The 14608-nt window shown below is 37.6% G+C and overlaps 1 protein-coding gene across 3 annotated transcripts in view; it reads left to right on the plus strand.

Moving 5' to 3' along the window:
- UGT8 (UDP glycosyltransferase 8) overlaps nucleotides 1-13416 on the plus strand; it is a 134478-nt gene extending 121062 nt beyond the window's left edge. For all 3 annotated transcript variants that reach the window (XM_024119390.1, XM_028492230.2, XM_024119389.2), the window contains 4 exons: nucleotides 1758-1900; nucleotides 3356-3432; nucleotides 5988-6207; nucleotides 10782-13416. In XM_024119390.1, the coding sequence (XP_023975158.1) occupies nucleotides 1758-1900; nucleotides 3356-3432; nucleotides 5988-6207; nucleotides 10782-11145 (804 nt within the window). In that variant the 3' untranslated portion in view covers nucleotides 11146-13416. The remainder of the gene's footprint in view (nucleotides 1-1757; nucleotides 1901-3355; nucleotides 3433-5987; nucleotides 6208-10781) is intronic.
- Nucleotides 13417-14608: the final 1192 nt, after the last annotated feature.

Genomic DNA, 14608 nt, shown 5'->3' on the forward strand with positions numbered 1-14608 from the left:
AAAATGAGGTGTTTTAATAAGGTTTTCTTCCCTCTCAAATAATTATAGCCTATTTTACTCACTCAGTAGCTGGAAGGATGTACCTCCTTTCCATCATCACTCTTGGTCATATAATAACACTATTCACTAATTAATTTGAGGCATAAAATGTGGTCCCCTCTTCCCTGCTAAGAATATAAGTGTGATAGAGCCAGTTAACACAGATCTCATTAAGTGAGAAAAGGAAAAGAAAAGGGAAAGAAAGCAAAGAAAATAAAGACATAAAGAGGGCTAACATTCCATATAAATACTTAGTATTGAGCTATGTGGTGATGCTGTTGCGATGATACTTCTTACTGTACTTCTTACCTCCCAGCTGCAAATTAGGTTATGCCAGAAAGTGGTGTGAAATGCAAAGAGCACAGGCGACACAGTCATCTCGGTAACTTCTTCATCCTGAACGAGAGACCTACCGGGTCTGCGAGATATAACAGTGACAGCTCACTCTGTACATTATGAATACACAGTGGGTTTGTCCCCTGTTTCCATGACTATATTATGGCATAGGTGTTGCCTGTAGACAGCATGTTTGTTTTCCTTACAACGGAATTATGTGTTCTTCAAAGTGCTGTGGCTTTATTCATTTTTATATGGGAAACTGAGGCTCAGTGTCTTTGACAAAGACTTATTCAGAGGGATAACTTACCATAAAAACAAGCTGGTGCCTACAGAATAAAATAAAGCAAGGGTGGTATCCCTTAAAACGAACTTCTTTCATCTTCAGTTAAGTCAATAATATTGGTAGAAATGTGTTAACGTGTCTTCCTATGAAATGAGTATTCCTGAAATTTGACAGTTGTCCCTATTTAACATCAGCTAGGCCATGGCCCCTTATCTATTAGCTGTAGATGGACATGTTTGAGAATTTAGCATTTTCCCACGCAATGAGAGAAAGCTTCTGCTCAGAGATTTCTAGAACCCCTGGATGCCTCACTATACAGTATGCATGATTTCTATACTGTGTGCGTTGAAGAAATAATTAGAGAAATAGTAAAACTTGTTAGGCCTATGGATGTTTGGAACTATTAGCTAATTCCTTCTCTTTCTCAGTCATTAATACAGTATGCTCTTCAGAAATGAAAATTATCAAACTTAGACCAAGATAAAATCAGCCCACTCCTAAAATAAAAGTCTCCCTGGGTGGGTGTGGGGGGTGGTAGTTAATGTCTTTGTCATGTGTCTAATCTTTCACTTATGTCCTCATACAAATTTATCTCTGACCATGTTTTTTTTTGTTTTTTTTGGTTTTTTTTGCGGTTCGCGGGCCTCTCCCTGTCGTGGCCTCTCCCGTTGCGGTGCGCAGGCTCCGGACGCGCAGGCTCCGCGGCCACCGGGGCACGAACCCGCGTCCCCCGCATCGGCAGGCGGACTCTCAACCCCTGCGCCACCAGGGAAGCCCATCTGACCATGTTTTAAACATGAGTTTCGATTTTTTGTTTTTTTCTGTCTGAGCTCTTGGGTCATTAATTACTGATGTTTTTTGGTTGCTTATTGATCTTAACCAAATTAACTATCTGCCCTCCTTATTTTAGTTAGCATCGTTCAGTGAAATATTTTTTTTAAAAAAGCAGTTATCTAAAGGAAAATATTATATTATCTTCACTATTTAATTGTTTAAGAAAATTATCTGAAGGCTTTTTAAAAACTGGGCTGTGATGACACTGATTATGAAATGTATTACTCCTTCGTAAAATTAACTGCCACATTTTGATTTGCAGGATCTCCAAAGGTGGGTAAATGGTGCTAATCAACATGGCTTTGTCCTGGTATCTTTCGGAGCTGGTGTCAAGTATCTGTCAGAAGACATTGCTAACAAACTGGCAGGAGCTCTGGGGAGATTGCCCCAAAAAGTGATTTGGAGGTAAGGTAATAATATAGATTATTTCTTCACTCTTGATTTTCCATATCCTCTTACTTAGCCCGCAGGTCTGAGTAAGCACAGCCCATTGATTCCCTGGCAATATTAGCAGGATGCCTTTGACTTTTCATTTTGTTTCTTAGTGTATCGAAATCTAGGGATTAATTTATATAATACTCTGTGATGGTTAAAATGACGTCTAGCCCATAGCATAAATAGAAGATCTGATGCACAATGATGTATTCTTGTGATGGATGCATTTTTATGTTACCCTCATTTACCCTTCTGTTATTTTTATTATCACTTAAAAATGTGTAATTGCATGCATTTCTATATGTTCCTTAAAGTCAGTGTTGGAATGCGGAAAAAATGATGGATGTATGATTAAATAGGTAAAATATTTCATGGAACCTTTTGGGCTCCCACTTTGTCTATAAGTACTTTCAATTTCCTTTATCCAAGAGACCAGGCCTTTAAAAATACAGTAACTTGCCAGTTAATGCTAGTCAAAACAGACCGCACTTCTTTTGGGAGGCACTGCCAACATGTGTCTGTCTCTGGAGTTTCTAACCCAGTGTCTAAACTTGGATCTGAACACTTATTTAGTGTGTATTTACTTAGTACCTGTCCCCACCATTGGGCTCTAGGGATACAGCAGTGATCAAGGTCGGCCCCAGTGTCAAGCCATTACAAGTAGGCTCTGAGTAATAGGGGTTTTTGCTTTGTAACACCTGTGGGAGGATTAGCTCCTACTTCTCCTGGCTAAGCTATGAAATGGATACATATTTTATTCCAATGGTTTAAGACTTCTCCCTTTGGATTCCAGTCCTATTGGATTTCTTCTATTAGGCTTAACCCAGAAAGTGCCCCTTCTACTTTATTCGGAACAGTTTGTATCTGCTCATTTCAAACTCTTGCCATTCTCTCAGTTGATAAGCACTTTATGGTTTATCTTTCAAAGATCAAGGCAGGAAACAGCCTAATTATGTCCTTTGCCCCACAGAGCTGTCTCTGGGGCCCAGCTAGAGAAGAGTACTTCCTGCTTTCTTCCAATTCTCGAGCCTTCTCTCAGTTTCTGGGCGTCCAGATGGGAGCTATTTACTGCTCAGTGGTGGCCCTTGCTGGTCCTTCCTGTTTCACCTTCTAGGTGCTGGTAGAAAATGACTTTCTAGCATAGGGTCATTTGGTTGCTATTTCCCCCATCTCTGTGGATAGGTGAGGAGAGCTGAAGGAAAATAGATCTCAGTATAATCAGTGTTTCTTATTTATCCCTCAGTCAATGAAAATGTGAAAAAGAAACTGAAATTTTTGTTGTTACTAAAACACGGCTTCCCTCTTAAGGATATCAACGAAAGATCATGTAACATTTATTTTAAATCCAAAAATTTAACCAGAGAGTTCATACCAGGAGTGAAGTGTGATTTTTTTGGAAGATTCATAGTCTGGTGTACATTTCAGGTTTTCTGGAACCAAACCAAAGAATCTGGGAAACAACACCAAGCTCATAGAATGGTTACCACAAAATGACCTGCTTGGTAAGTCAGTGACATGGGGGTGCTTACTTGGCTTTTAGATTTTAATTGTGTAAATGTGAGTTTTACACTTGAGTGGCTTATACAATACATGTATGGTGTATGATAGAATCATTATGTTATCTAGTGCGTTAAGTCCTAGATTTCAGACCAACAAGTCAAACCTATAGTTATTGCCAAATAATTTTAAAGTATAATCATTTAGGCCTATAAATTAAAAGTTTTAGACCAGTCACAAATTTTAATTTTCTGAAAAATATACTTAATACTATATAAGCTAGTGGCGAGTAAAGTTATACCTAGTTATGCCAATCAGCTAAAAGTAGTAAAATTAAAACAGTGAAAATTTAGATTTATGTTATAGTTTTACTACAGATGTATCCAAGAACCCAGAGAAATTTGAAGTTATTCATTTGTTTGAAACCACAGAGAAGCAGAAAGCCAAAAAAAACAGTCAATTTATTTTAACTTTACTTGGATTATCTGCCTAGATTTTACCCTAAATCACTGGGCACTTTTGAACACTTTATTTCTTTTGATTTATTTATTTCTTGGGGTTCTGATCCTCACCTCAAAATTAAAATACCAATTATATGCATATCTTTTAAGATATCTGAACCTAAATCTAATTCTGTTTAAGAAGCACAGAGAGTAAAATGTAAATTGTTTTATTAAATCTCTAGGAAAATATAAGGCCATATTATCCTTTAAGATATTACTTATTAAGGAAATTATAAAAATGTTAACTGATTTTGGCAATATCGACCATCATTTGTTCAATAATACTAATCTAACAGATTATGTAAAAGTAGCTTTAAGTTATATTCTTAAAAATAGACTTTTAAAGAATATCTTTTAGAAGCTAAATTGACCCCCTAAAAACCTGCAAATTGAGTTTTATAACTAAAAAACAGTAAGAAAAACAATAAGTATATATATAAATAATTCCTTAATTTATTATAAATGTTATTCTATAAATGGTAAAACTGAGAAAAAAATAACAACACAGTTTACCTTTTTTGATGTTTGTATTTTTTTTCTTTTTCTTTTTTATGTCTTTACTATTATGACTTCAGATTCCGTAGAAGGTAGGAAGGGAGCAGTAAATTTAAATAAGATATCTTGACCATCAGCCGTCTTAGTTCAGCAGGGGACACTGCTGTCTGGGGGCATCTAAATTGGTCTCATGGCTTTTTTTCTGTGAGGCTCTACAGCGAGGTGTAGCTACACCCAGAGGCCCTCCTCAAGTTCACATCTCTTCTGGGTTCCTCAGAATCTCAGCTCTCTGCCTTTTCTGAGATTAGCATCCTTTTTAACTCTAGCCATGACCTTTGTGGGTCCTCTGTTGGTTTCTAACTATGCTCAGAAGATTCCTCCAGGATGAGAAGCCGGAACCACATCGGTGTCTCTCCCCTCCTCTCCTCTCCTGACACTCCCCCCTGCTCTCCATACACCAGCTCTGCATTATTTTTCACTGCTGGGCTTGGTGATAGTAAAGTTTTGTTCAAAGAAAAAGGGTTGGTTCTACTACTGAAAAGAAAGTTTGAAATCCACTGCGAGGGTAGATCCCTTAGTTGGGCTAAGTTGAGAAGCCGCTTGTGGGTCAGAGCAAGAGACACTGAGTGACCAGCCCGCTAGATGTTGAGGTGGGAGAGTCCTGGAGCCCCACTGAGACCCAGGTTCACACACAGAGTTCATTTTTTTACTTGATGTATGTTTATTTTAAATGTTTGTGTTTTTGTAAGCTGTAATTCCTTTCTGGCCATATAGCACCTATCCTGAGTACAGTGTTTCTTTGTCTTACACTTTTTATGCAAAACTTTCTGCTCAGAAGGAGATCTGGATTTTTAAATACCTCATTAATTTTGATGAATTATCTCTTTTATCTCCATGACAGCTAGATGTTACTTGATGTCCCATCTCTTACAACTAACTTTTGTAACTGTCTGTCCCTACGTGTTTTTATACCTAAAATGTAAAATCAGACCCTAAGATTGTGTAGCACAGATGCTGATATGACTTGAATGTTGTAAATGCTAAACACCATACAATGTTCCCCTTTGGATAAGCACAGAAACTCTTCATGGACATCTGGAATCCAGCCCCACATTTTTACATATGTTTTTTTGCAAAGTGTATTTGACTTTAATATAGATAAATGCTTGAGTAGCCAGAAAGTGGGTGTCTGTGTTTAGTAGAATGTGGTTGCCCCCTGGTACTTTTTGTCATTTCTTGCTTTCATTGATATCCTGTTAATTATTGGCCATTTGAATGCAGTTGATGTTTGTGTTTTGGGAGAAGATATTGTGATATAATTCTTAAAGTTATAAATGTTAGCTTAAAATGGCTTTTAACTGATATATATAAATCAGATAATTAGGTATATAACAAGCATTGTAATTGGTATAGAGTAGGAATCTGTGAAACTGTGCCTTTAAAAATCCTATATCTGAAATGCATGTTTATTATAATATTAGCTTTTAAGAAATTTCTGGAAAATCTCTTCCTAGAATAATATACAATATTCTAAGTTGTTTTCTTTTTTAATCCTTCTTTAGGGCATTCAAATATTAAAGCCTTCCTGAGCCATGGTGGTTTGAATAGTATCTTTGAAACTATGTATCATGGTGTTCCTGTAGTGGGAATCCCACTGTTTGGAGACCATTATGATACTATGACCCGGGTACAGGCAAAAGGTATGGGGATACTGCTAGAATGGAAGACAGTTACTGAAGGAGAGCTGTATGAAGCACTAGTGAAAGTTATCAATAATCCCAGGTAAGGTTTCAATTAATATTAAAGCAGATGAAATATGTATACCACAGCACATTGTCAATAGCTGATTTTTGCCAGTAAGTTGTCAATAAACCAATTATAGAAATATCCTTTAGATTCCTGTGTATAATGCCTTGTGCATGTTTCTGTCATTTGAAAAATAGAAATAGCAATCATTTGGCCAGCCTTGTATGACCTTGAATAATATTCTACCAAGGTTTGACAAACTAAGGATAAACTACCATGGGAACCATTGGGTCCCTACTGTGTGTCCATTTTTGTGTCCTTTATCTCATTTTGATGCTCATAAAACTATATATCACCATTCTCCTTATTCATATTATAGAGATGAGGCACTTGAAGCTCAGAGAGCTTACGTAATTTGCCCATAGTTACAAAGCTATTAGAGTAGGAATTTGAACCAGGACTGTCTGGTTCCAAATCTGGTGCTGTTGATACTGCCTGGTCCTGGGTTTCCCTAGTGCAGGGCGTCAATGAAATGCCAAGATGTTTTTACTCAGGTGAATGACTAGTCAGAATCTTTATTTTATTTTTTTTCTTAAATTCTTGATGTGTCTTGAGTTAACCCAGTTCACAACTGAGCCTGAAAGAGTAGAGAGTTGGCCTGTGTAGTTTTAAAACAAAGCAACAATATTTCCCATTTTTATGTGACATTTAATCGATCTTGCCTTTCAAATGGCATTAATGTCTGAAGAGTGTGAGCTTCTTCTGTTTATACCCAGGGTAGATGGCATAACAGTAGACTGAGAAACGCTGCCGTATTCTAAGAAACAACCAACAGTAAGAACAATTCTTTCATATAAAGCGATGTACTTTTAGGTAAAAGGCTGGGTTCAAGTGCACTGCAGTTCATTATGCTGTCTTATGTGGGCTTAGAGGCGGCCCTCATGTGCTGACCCCTTAGAGGATCCAGTGTCTTGGTCACAGCTCTTGGCACTTGGATCAGTATGTTTTCTGATCTGAGGTACCTGACTATGAGATCCCTTCGTCTGTGTTCTGTAGCCTTTCTTTTAAAAGTCTAGTGTTTTTCAAAATGTGATGTTCTTATGGAAGATGATATGTATCATACAGGCTTCTAAAGGAAGATTTGTAAAATGCAGCCCTCAAGTAGAGTTTGTAGAGAGATAGTGGCAGAGCTGCCGAGATTGGGTCGGTTATGCAGAAAAAGCAAAAGTCTGGATCATCCACACAAAATCAGTCTGGCTGTGTTCTGTGAGGTGTAAAAGGGGCCAAATCAGAGACCAGGCTATAGTCTTAGGTCACACTGCGATTAATTCCCAGCTATGCCATCTTCAAGTATACATGTGTGCTTGATTTCAAACTAGGTTTTATTTTGTCTAGTGAATAAATTTATATTCTTCCACAAAGTATCCATGTAAGATAAATAATTAGTTATTTGCATATAACCCTTGAAAAGTTTAAATATTTAGCTAAAGCCTTTTGCACATTCAGGGTAGGAAGGTGTCTTTATTCATTGTAAAAATGGCAGTGATTCAGGTAGTATGTTCTTTGCTAAAAGTAATTATATGTAAACTTAAGGCATTTATCTTTATTTGCTTCAAGTACATGATAATGTTCCGTATTTAACATGCCATCATTATTGAAAAGGCTGATTTGATTCAGTAATATTGTGTCCAAGATATTCTGCTTTAAACCAGTAGTGCTAAAGAAGTATTACTTATTTCTTTTTTTTTTTTTTTTTTTTTTTTTTTTTTTTTTTTTTTGCGGTACGCGGGCCCCCCGTTGCGGAGCATAGGCTCCGGACGCGCAGGCTCAGCGGCCATGGCTCACGGGCCCAGCCGCTCCGCGGCACGTGGGATCCTCCCATACGGGGGCGCGAACCCGGTTCCCCTGCATCGGCAGGCGGACGCGCAACCACTGCGCCACCAGGGAAGCCCCTTATTTCTTTTTTACTCAACTTGAACCATGTCTTCTTTCTTCCCATACTAGTTGTTTGGATTTATTTAATGAAAGCTATTGCTTTTGTTCTTTGGAAGGAATTCTTTTGAATCTGGAGATTTTATTAAAGCAAGTTGTAGAGAAAGATGGGTAAATCCTTATGAACTTAACACATATCCAGCCCGTGGTTATTAGTTTTGATAGGAGACACTTCCCCTTTTTGATAAATAAAATGTGCAAGTCACATGAACCCCTTACAAGGTAATTTGTTTTATTAAAAGTAATTTTATCCAGGACATTCGAAAGGAGAGTTCAGAAGTGGCCTTAAGTGACCGTTTTAATCACACTGTTCTTTTTTTTTTTTCCCCACAAACTTTATATTCCTACTGGAAGAAATTTTGGGTTGTAAAGCAAACTATGCTGAAAGGACAATGCCACTTGCTACCTCTGAAAGGGAGAATCTTGGAAAATTGGGCTGGGTAGTGAGCTTTATGAGTCTGCTCTTGGGGAGAAGTAAAGGTCTGAGCGATGAGGCCCTACTCCATACTCACGTAAGCTGAGGCAGGTGAGGACTGGTTCTGGACCAGTGAGCCTATTGGAATTTCACAGGTGGCAATGAAGCCAGAGTCCCTGCAGAAGGATCTTTGTCACATGCAGTCTGTTTAATCATCTCTAGAGAATGGGCCATAGTCTCATGACATTAAGGTACCTGAGGACCAAGATTGTTTTTAATCCTCCTTCTTCTATGTTAAAATAGGAGGTTGAATTTCATTTTCTAAGATACCATGTTTCACTTCCGTATTTTAAAGATGCCCTTTTATCCTGTAAGAATTTTCTCACAAAACAGAGTAATCAAAAGTTTCTAATTTACCTTTTGCCATTGATTAGAAATAATGATAGATTACAAAGCAAGGCCTCTTAATAGTACAAGGAATATTACAAGGATGGCCTCTTAATATTTGGGTGAGGATTTAGACTTTTAAAGCAACTGGGTTTATTATATAACAGTAATTTTGTTGTAAGGCTAGGATGACACAGAAAATGAGCTTTTTCTTTTAAAAAATTTACTTACATAAGTATTCAAAATACAAGAAAACAATTAAAAATAACAATAGGGAACAACATTTTACAGTGTTCTATAGTTTTTTTTTTTGTTTTTTTTTTTGTTTTTTTGTGGTGTTTTTTTGTGGTACGCGGGCCTCTCACTGCTGTGGCCTCTCCCGCTGCAGAGCACAGGCTCCGGACACGCAGGCTCAGCGGCCATGGCTCACGGGCCCAGCCGCTCCGCGGCATGTGGGATCCTCCCGGACCGGGGCACGAACCCGCGTCCCCTGCATCGGCAGGCGGACGCGCAACCACTGTGCCACCAGGGAAGCCCTGTTCTATAGTTTTTTCACAAACTTTTCAACACATGGTAGACAGTGTGGCTGAGGAGAAAGATCATGGACCCTGGGAGGCAGGAAATTATGGCCCTGAGGGCAGTCTTTTGGATGATCTTTCCACCATCGGTCTCTTCCTTTTTTTAATCCTCTCCCCAAAGCTCTGGTTTAAAGCCAGTCTCTCTGATTTAATGGTCTTTGATTCTAAGAACAGGGCTGCATATCTTGTCATTCTGAACACACATGAAGGAGACTCACGTTCCAATCTAAATTCCAGCCAAACACCCCTGTGCTACATACTCTTTCCAAATAAATTTGTTCTGGGCATACTCTTGTTCTCCCACCTTTATTACTTAGTTCACACTCTTCTCTTGGCCTAGCAAGTTTTCGCATGTCCAAACTTTTGTTCCTGTATAAGGCACGGCTCGAGGGCCACACCCTCCATGATGTGTTTTGTAATCCTTCCATGTGGAAATTATTTCTTACGTTTGAACAATGCAAACTCTCATCAGAGATCCATGCTCAAAGGGGCTTTGTGCCAAAGATTGGCATATAAATGTACAGTTAAATATTTTAAATTAAAATGTTTACATTATATTTGATCACTTTTTGTGATGATCCTCTTTAGCTGATTTTTATCAATCATTTAAGAGTGTTTTCTTTATACGTATGTATATACATATACATATATGTATCTCTACTGCATATAATGTCAAAAGGAGTTTGTCAACTCCTTTTCATCTGTTTACTAAATATAATAATCTCACTCTGTCACCTAGTGCTGTTTTAAATCAGAACAAAATTAAATGTCACTGCTAAAAGGAAAAGGTGTTGGGACAAGATTCTGCATTTTTTTTCCACCCTCCCTCTGTTTTAGAATCTAATAAATTTGCTCCTCTTCCTGGTTGAGACTCATTGATTAATAGTATTTAAAAGCATATGAAGAGAAGGATTACGTGTATATAAGAGGCATGGTCTAGTGTAGAAGGAGCATGGGATTTGGAGTCAGAAAAACTTGAATTTGAATCTCAAATTTGTAATCATGGTCAGGTCACTTGGTCTCTCTGATTTTCATTTTCCTTATCTGTATAAAGTTTATTTTACTGTGTTAATATAAGGTAATGTGTTGAAAGCACTTGTCACAGTGCCTGGCACATACTAGGTACTTAATACAGGATAGCTATTTTTATTATTTTCCCCATTTTTAACTTTAGGGAGTTAATGATCCTGAGGCTTGTAGCTACATGATCATTCTGTGTCTTAACCTCCACCTCATAGCTACCGTCAGAGGGCTCAGAAGCTTTCAGAAATCCACAAGGATCAACCTGGTCACCCTGTCAATCGGACTGTCTATTGGATCGATTACATTCTCCGTCACAATGGAGCCCATCACCTACGTGCCGCTGTCCATCAAATCTCTTTCTGTCAGTATTTTTTACTGGATGTTGCCTTTGTGCTTTTGCTTGGTGCTGCCTTGTTTTACTTCCTCTTGTCCTGGGTCACAAAATTTATCTACAGAAAAATCAAAAGTTTGTGGTCTAGAAATAAGCATAGCACAGTTAATGGACATTACCATAATGGAATCCCCAATGGCAAGTATAAAAGAAATGGCCACATTAAACATGAAAAGAAGGTGAAATGAGCCAACAGCCCACCTGATAGTAACAAATCTGTTCAGTCATTGAATTTTTATTGCTATAATTTAGTCTAACAACTACTAAAAGGAAAACATCAGTAAACAATTCTAACACTCCCTTATCTGATCTTACTAATGAAATTCTGTGGAATTAAGATGGCTGTAAAAAGCCCAAACCTAAAACGCAAAAATGTATTTTATTCGAATACTGATGCAGAGAGTTTTGGCACTGAACCTTTTAGAAGCCTTAATTATTTAAATCAATTAAGTGACCATGTCAGACTTTAGTTTTAAGTCTTGATATATGTGTGTCCCAGATAAGGAATGGTTTCTTTTCTCTTAAAAAGATTTGTTTGTGTATGTATGTGTGTGTGTATGTATGTTTCCTAATTAAGATTATTTCAGCCAGCTGCTTGTTACATTTGTTGGTGGTACAACACATTCAAGAATGAAACAGAAAGACGGTTAGGATCCAAATGTTTCTCTTCTAGAATTTAATATATGGGAGCTCAGAACACTACCATGAAAGAACACTTTTCCCTCAAAACTGAATGTAGAGGAAGAAAATGAAAAGATAGATGACACCGGTTTTTGTACTTTTAGGGTTTTTTTGTTTATTCATTTTAGGTTTTTTTTGTTTTGTTTTAGTTTTACTTTTCTTACAGACTCTGGATACTTCTGGGGGAAAAAGCATACAATTAAGTAAATGTATAAATTGGTTGTCACGTTTTACTTCTATTTTCTCCCTACCAATAATTTGCCTCTGGGAGAATTTTATAGTTTTTTTCTATTTCATTTTAATGAATAGCAGTATGTTAAATGTATAATTAAAACAAAGCAACAAAGCTCTGACTTTTGTTCAGAGTACTGAAGATTACTGCTTCTATGGCATCTTTAAACAGGGTTGTTATTTGAATGTTTTGTAAGTGTTTGATGGCTTTTCTGTAATGTAATTTTTGAATGTTCAGGTGTGGTATTTCCAAAGTTTTAACTTTAAAAAACCACCTCCTTCATCCTATTTTGTTATCTGGGCCACACAGTCTGTTACACAGGTGCCAACATTTAATTCTTTTCATTGGAACATTTGCTTTTCTCCATATCGGTGGTACCTGCTTTGTCTGAGAGGTTTGAGATCTGGTTACCAAGTCAAACTTTACATGTTATACGAAGTGACAGAGAAATTGTACTACTTGTTTGTGAAAATGAGTTCCCACTCCCCTCCTCACTGCCTTCACCCTCACTTCAATCCATTGTGGCTGACATAGGACAGGAATAGTACTCATTTGAGGATAGGGGTGCAAGTCCCAGACATCACAAAATCAGGACCTCCCAACTGAACCATTCACTTGCTGGCAACTATGAGTTTGTTCCCTGTCATTCTGTTTACTTAGCACTTGCACTACACATGTTGAGTGTATGCTTTATTTATTTGTAGTTTGACATCTTATGTCTGACAGCTGAGAGTAGAAAAATACAGCATCTACCTAATGACATTCGCTAACATGGGAAGAGTTGTGAAAATTCTAGAATGCTTAAATCCTTATCATACACTATGACATACAACTTCATCACACTCCCACCAGGAGCCACTCTCCTGTACTTAGAAATAATGTCACAAGTAGTTTTCTAATGTACAATGCAGGCAAATATATTGCTGTCTGAATACTTGAAGAAATGGTATTACACATATAAACCTATTAGTTATACCTTTTCACAATCTTATAATATTGCCGTTAAAGGGAAAAAAGACACAGGCGATGAATGGTGGGATGGCAGCAGGACTTAGAGTGTATGAATGAGTTGATTTTGCTTTTTTGGAATTGGATAAAGGTGACAGTAGGCATTCACTGGATGATTAAGGATAAATTAATCTCCAATGTGATAAAAACTTAAACAATAAACATTATTTAAAAATAGAGAAATGTTGTTGGGATAAAATTTTTATTCAGATTTTATTTCACAGTATTATGTAAATCCATTATAAACATGTTTCTGAGACAGGTCTCCCAACCTTTATATGTGTATATGAGTGTGAAAACAGTGTTACATGTGAGAATTTTTTTATTATTATTAAACAGAGGGATTTACCTTACATCAACATGGATCTTAAAATTGTCCCATAATTGAGAATGTTAAGTGTAGGTATTTACTGATCATTGTTGTTTTTTTGGTTTTTTGGTTTTTTTTAGTAAGCTTATTGTTAGCCAGTTTTGGTAAATAGAGTGATTTTAAATTTTCCACGCTTGGGCTAGATTCTCTAATAAAGTAAAGTTTTCAAGAAAGTATTTATTCATTTATTTTTTAAAAAGAACCTCTGCAAGTATTTCTATCGCTGGTCATCATATCAAATGCAAATGAGAATTAAGACATCAATCGTTTTTCCTCTAGAGCCATAACTTTTAACATCCCTCCACATAGACATAGAGGCAGAATTTGAATGTCCGGGATTGGAGGGGAGTGATGTTTGGGTTAAAGCGGTGGTTTATGATTGAAGTTGGAGAAAGCTAGAGATTCTCTCTTGAGGATGTAGACACTTCGTATTACAATCTGGGGACATTCTCAGACTCCCAAATACAACACTGATATCTTCTGGCAAAGTCTCCGGTAGTGTTTATCAACTTAGGTTTGGGAGTACTGTCCTTAATGAATCACCTCTGAACCTTACCTATCCAACAACTTATTGACCACCTCTCCCGCTAGATTGTGATACACGACACCCCTCTCCAACTGCAGGAATCCACCACACTAGATCCTCAGAGGACTCCAATTCAGAAAAACCTATTCAGGTGATCTGCTATCTGCCCCTGCCCTCCTTCCCTTCTAGGAACCAGTAGTGGTGAGGCACTGCTGAGACAAGTTGTAGCATCCTGTTTTTTTCCCACCCATTTCCTGTTTCCACCAAAACTACAAGAATATTTATGCTCAGATGACCTGTCTCAGTGCCGTGCTCCCAGCTTTGCCTTGTAATTAGGCAGATTAGACATTATAATTCGACATTGTGGGGCATAAAACTTGTGATGAAATTAACATGAAAGAAGTTCAGTTTGTTGTTGTGAAACATTTTGTGGACCATTGTTATTTATAAACGGTAAGAACCTTCTTTGAAATACACAACTGTAGTGAATTGAAGAGAGAATATTTATTTATAAGCAAGAGCTCAGGAACTGCCTTGGAGGGGTGGGGAGTGGAAGTGACTTGATGTTCAGTGGACGCCTGTCCCATTGCAGACAGTATGCTGGATACCAGGGAAATTTACAGATGATAAGGACAGTCTCTCCTTCAAGGAGCTTGTGATCTAGTGGGAGACGTGGACACAGAAGTAACTATAATGTAAAGTGCTGGGGCCCATAGTAGATGTATGTGCAGGGTACCGTGGGAACACTTGGGAGGCAAGAATCCATGTCAGAGAAGCCTCTGTGTGCACCAGAGAATCCACACTCACTACTGGCTTGGCTTGTAACACGATGTC

Source organism: Physeter macrocephalus, chromosome 7 (genome assembly GCF_002837175.3).
Source record: "Physeter macrocephalus isolate SW-GA chromosome 7, ASM283717v5, whole genome shotgun sequence".
NCBI lineage: Eukaryota > Metazoa > Chordata > Mammalia > Artiodactyla > Physeteridae > Physeter > Physeter macrocephalus.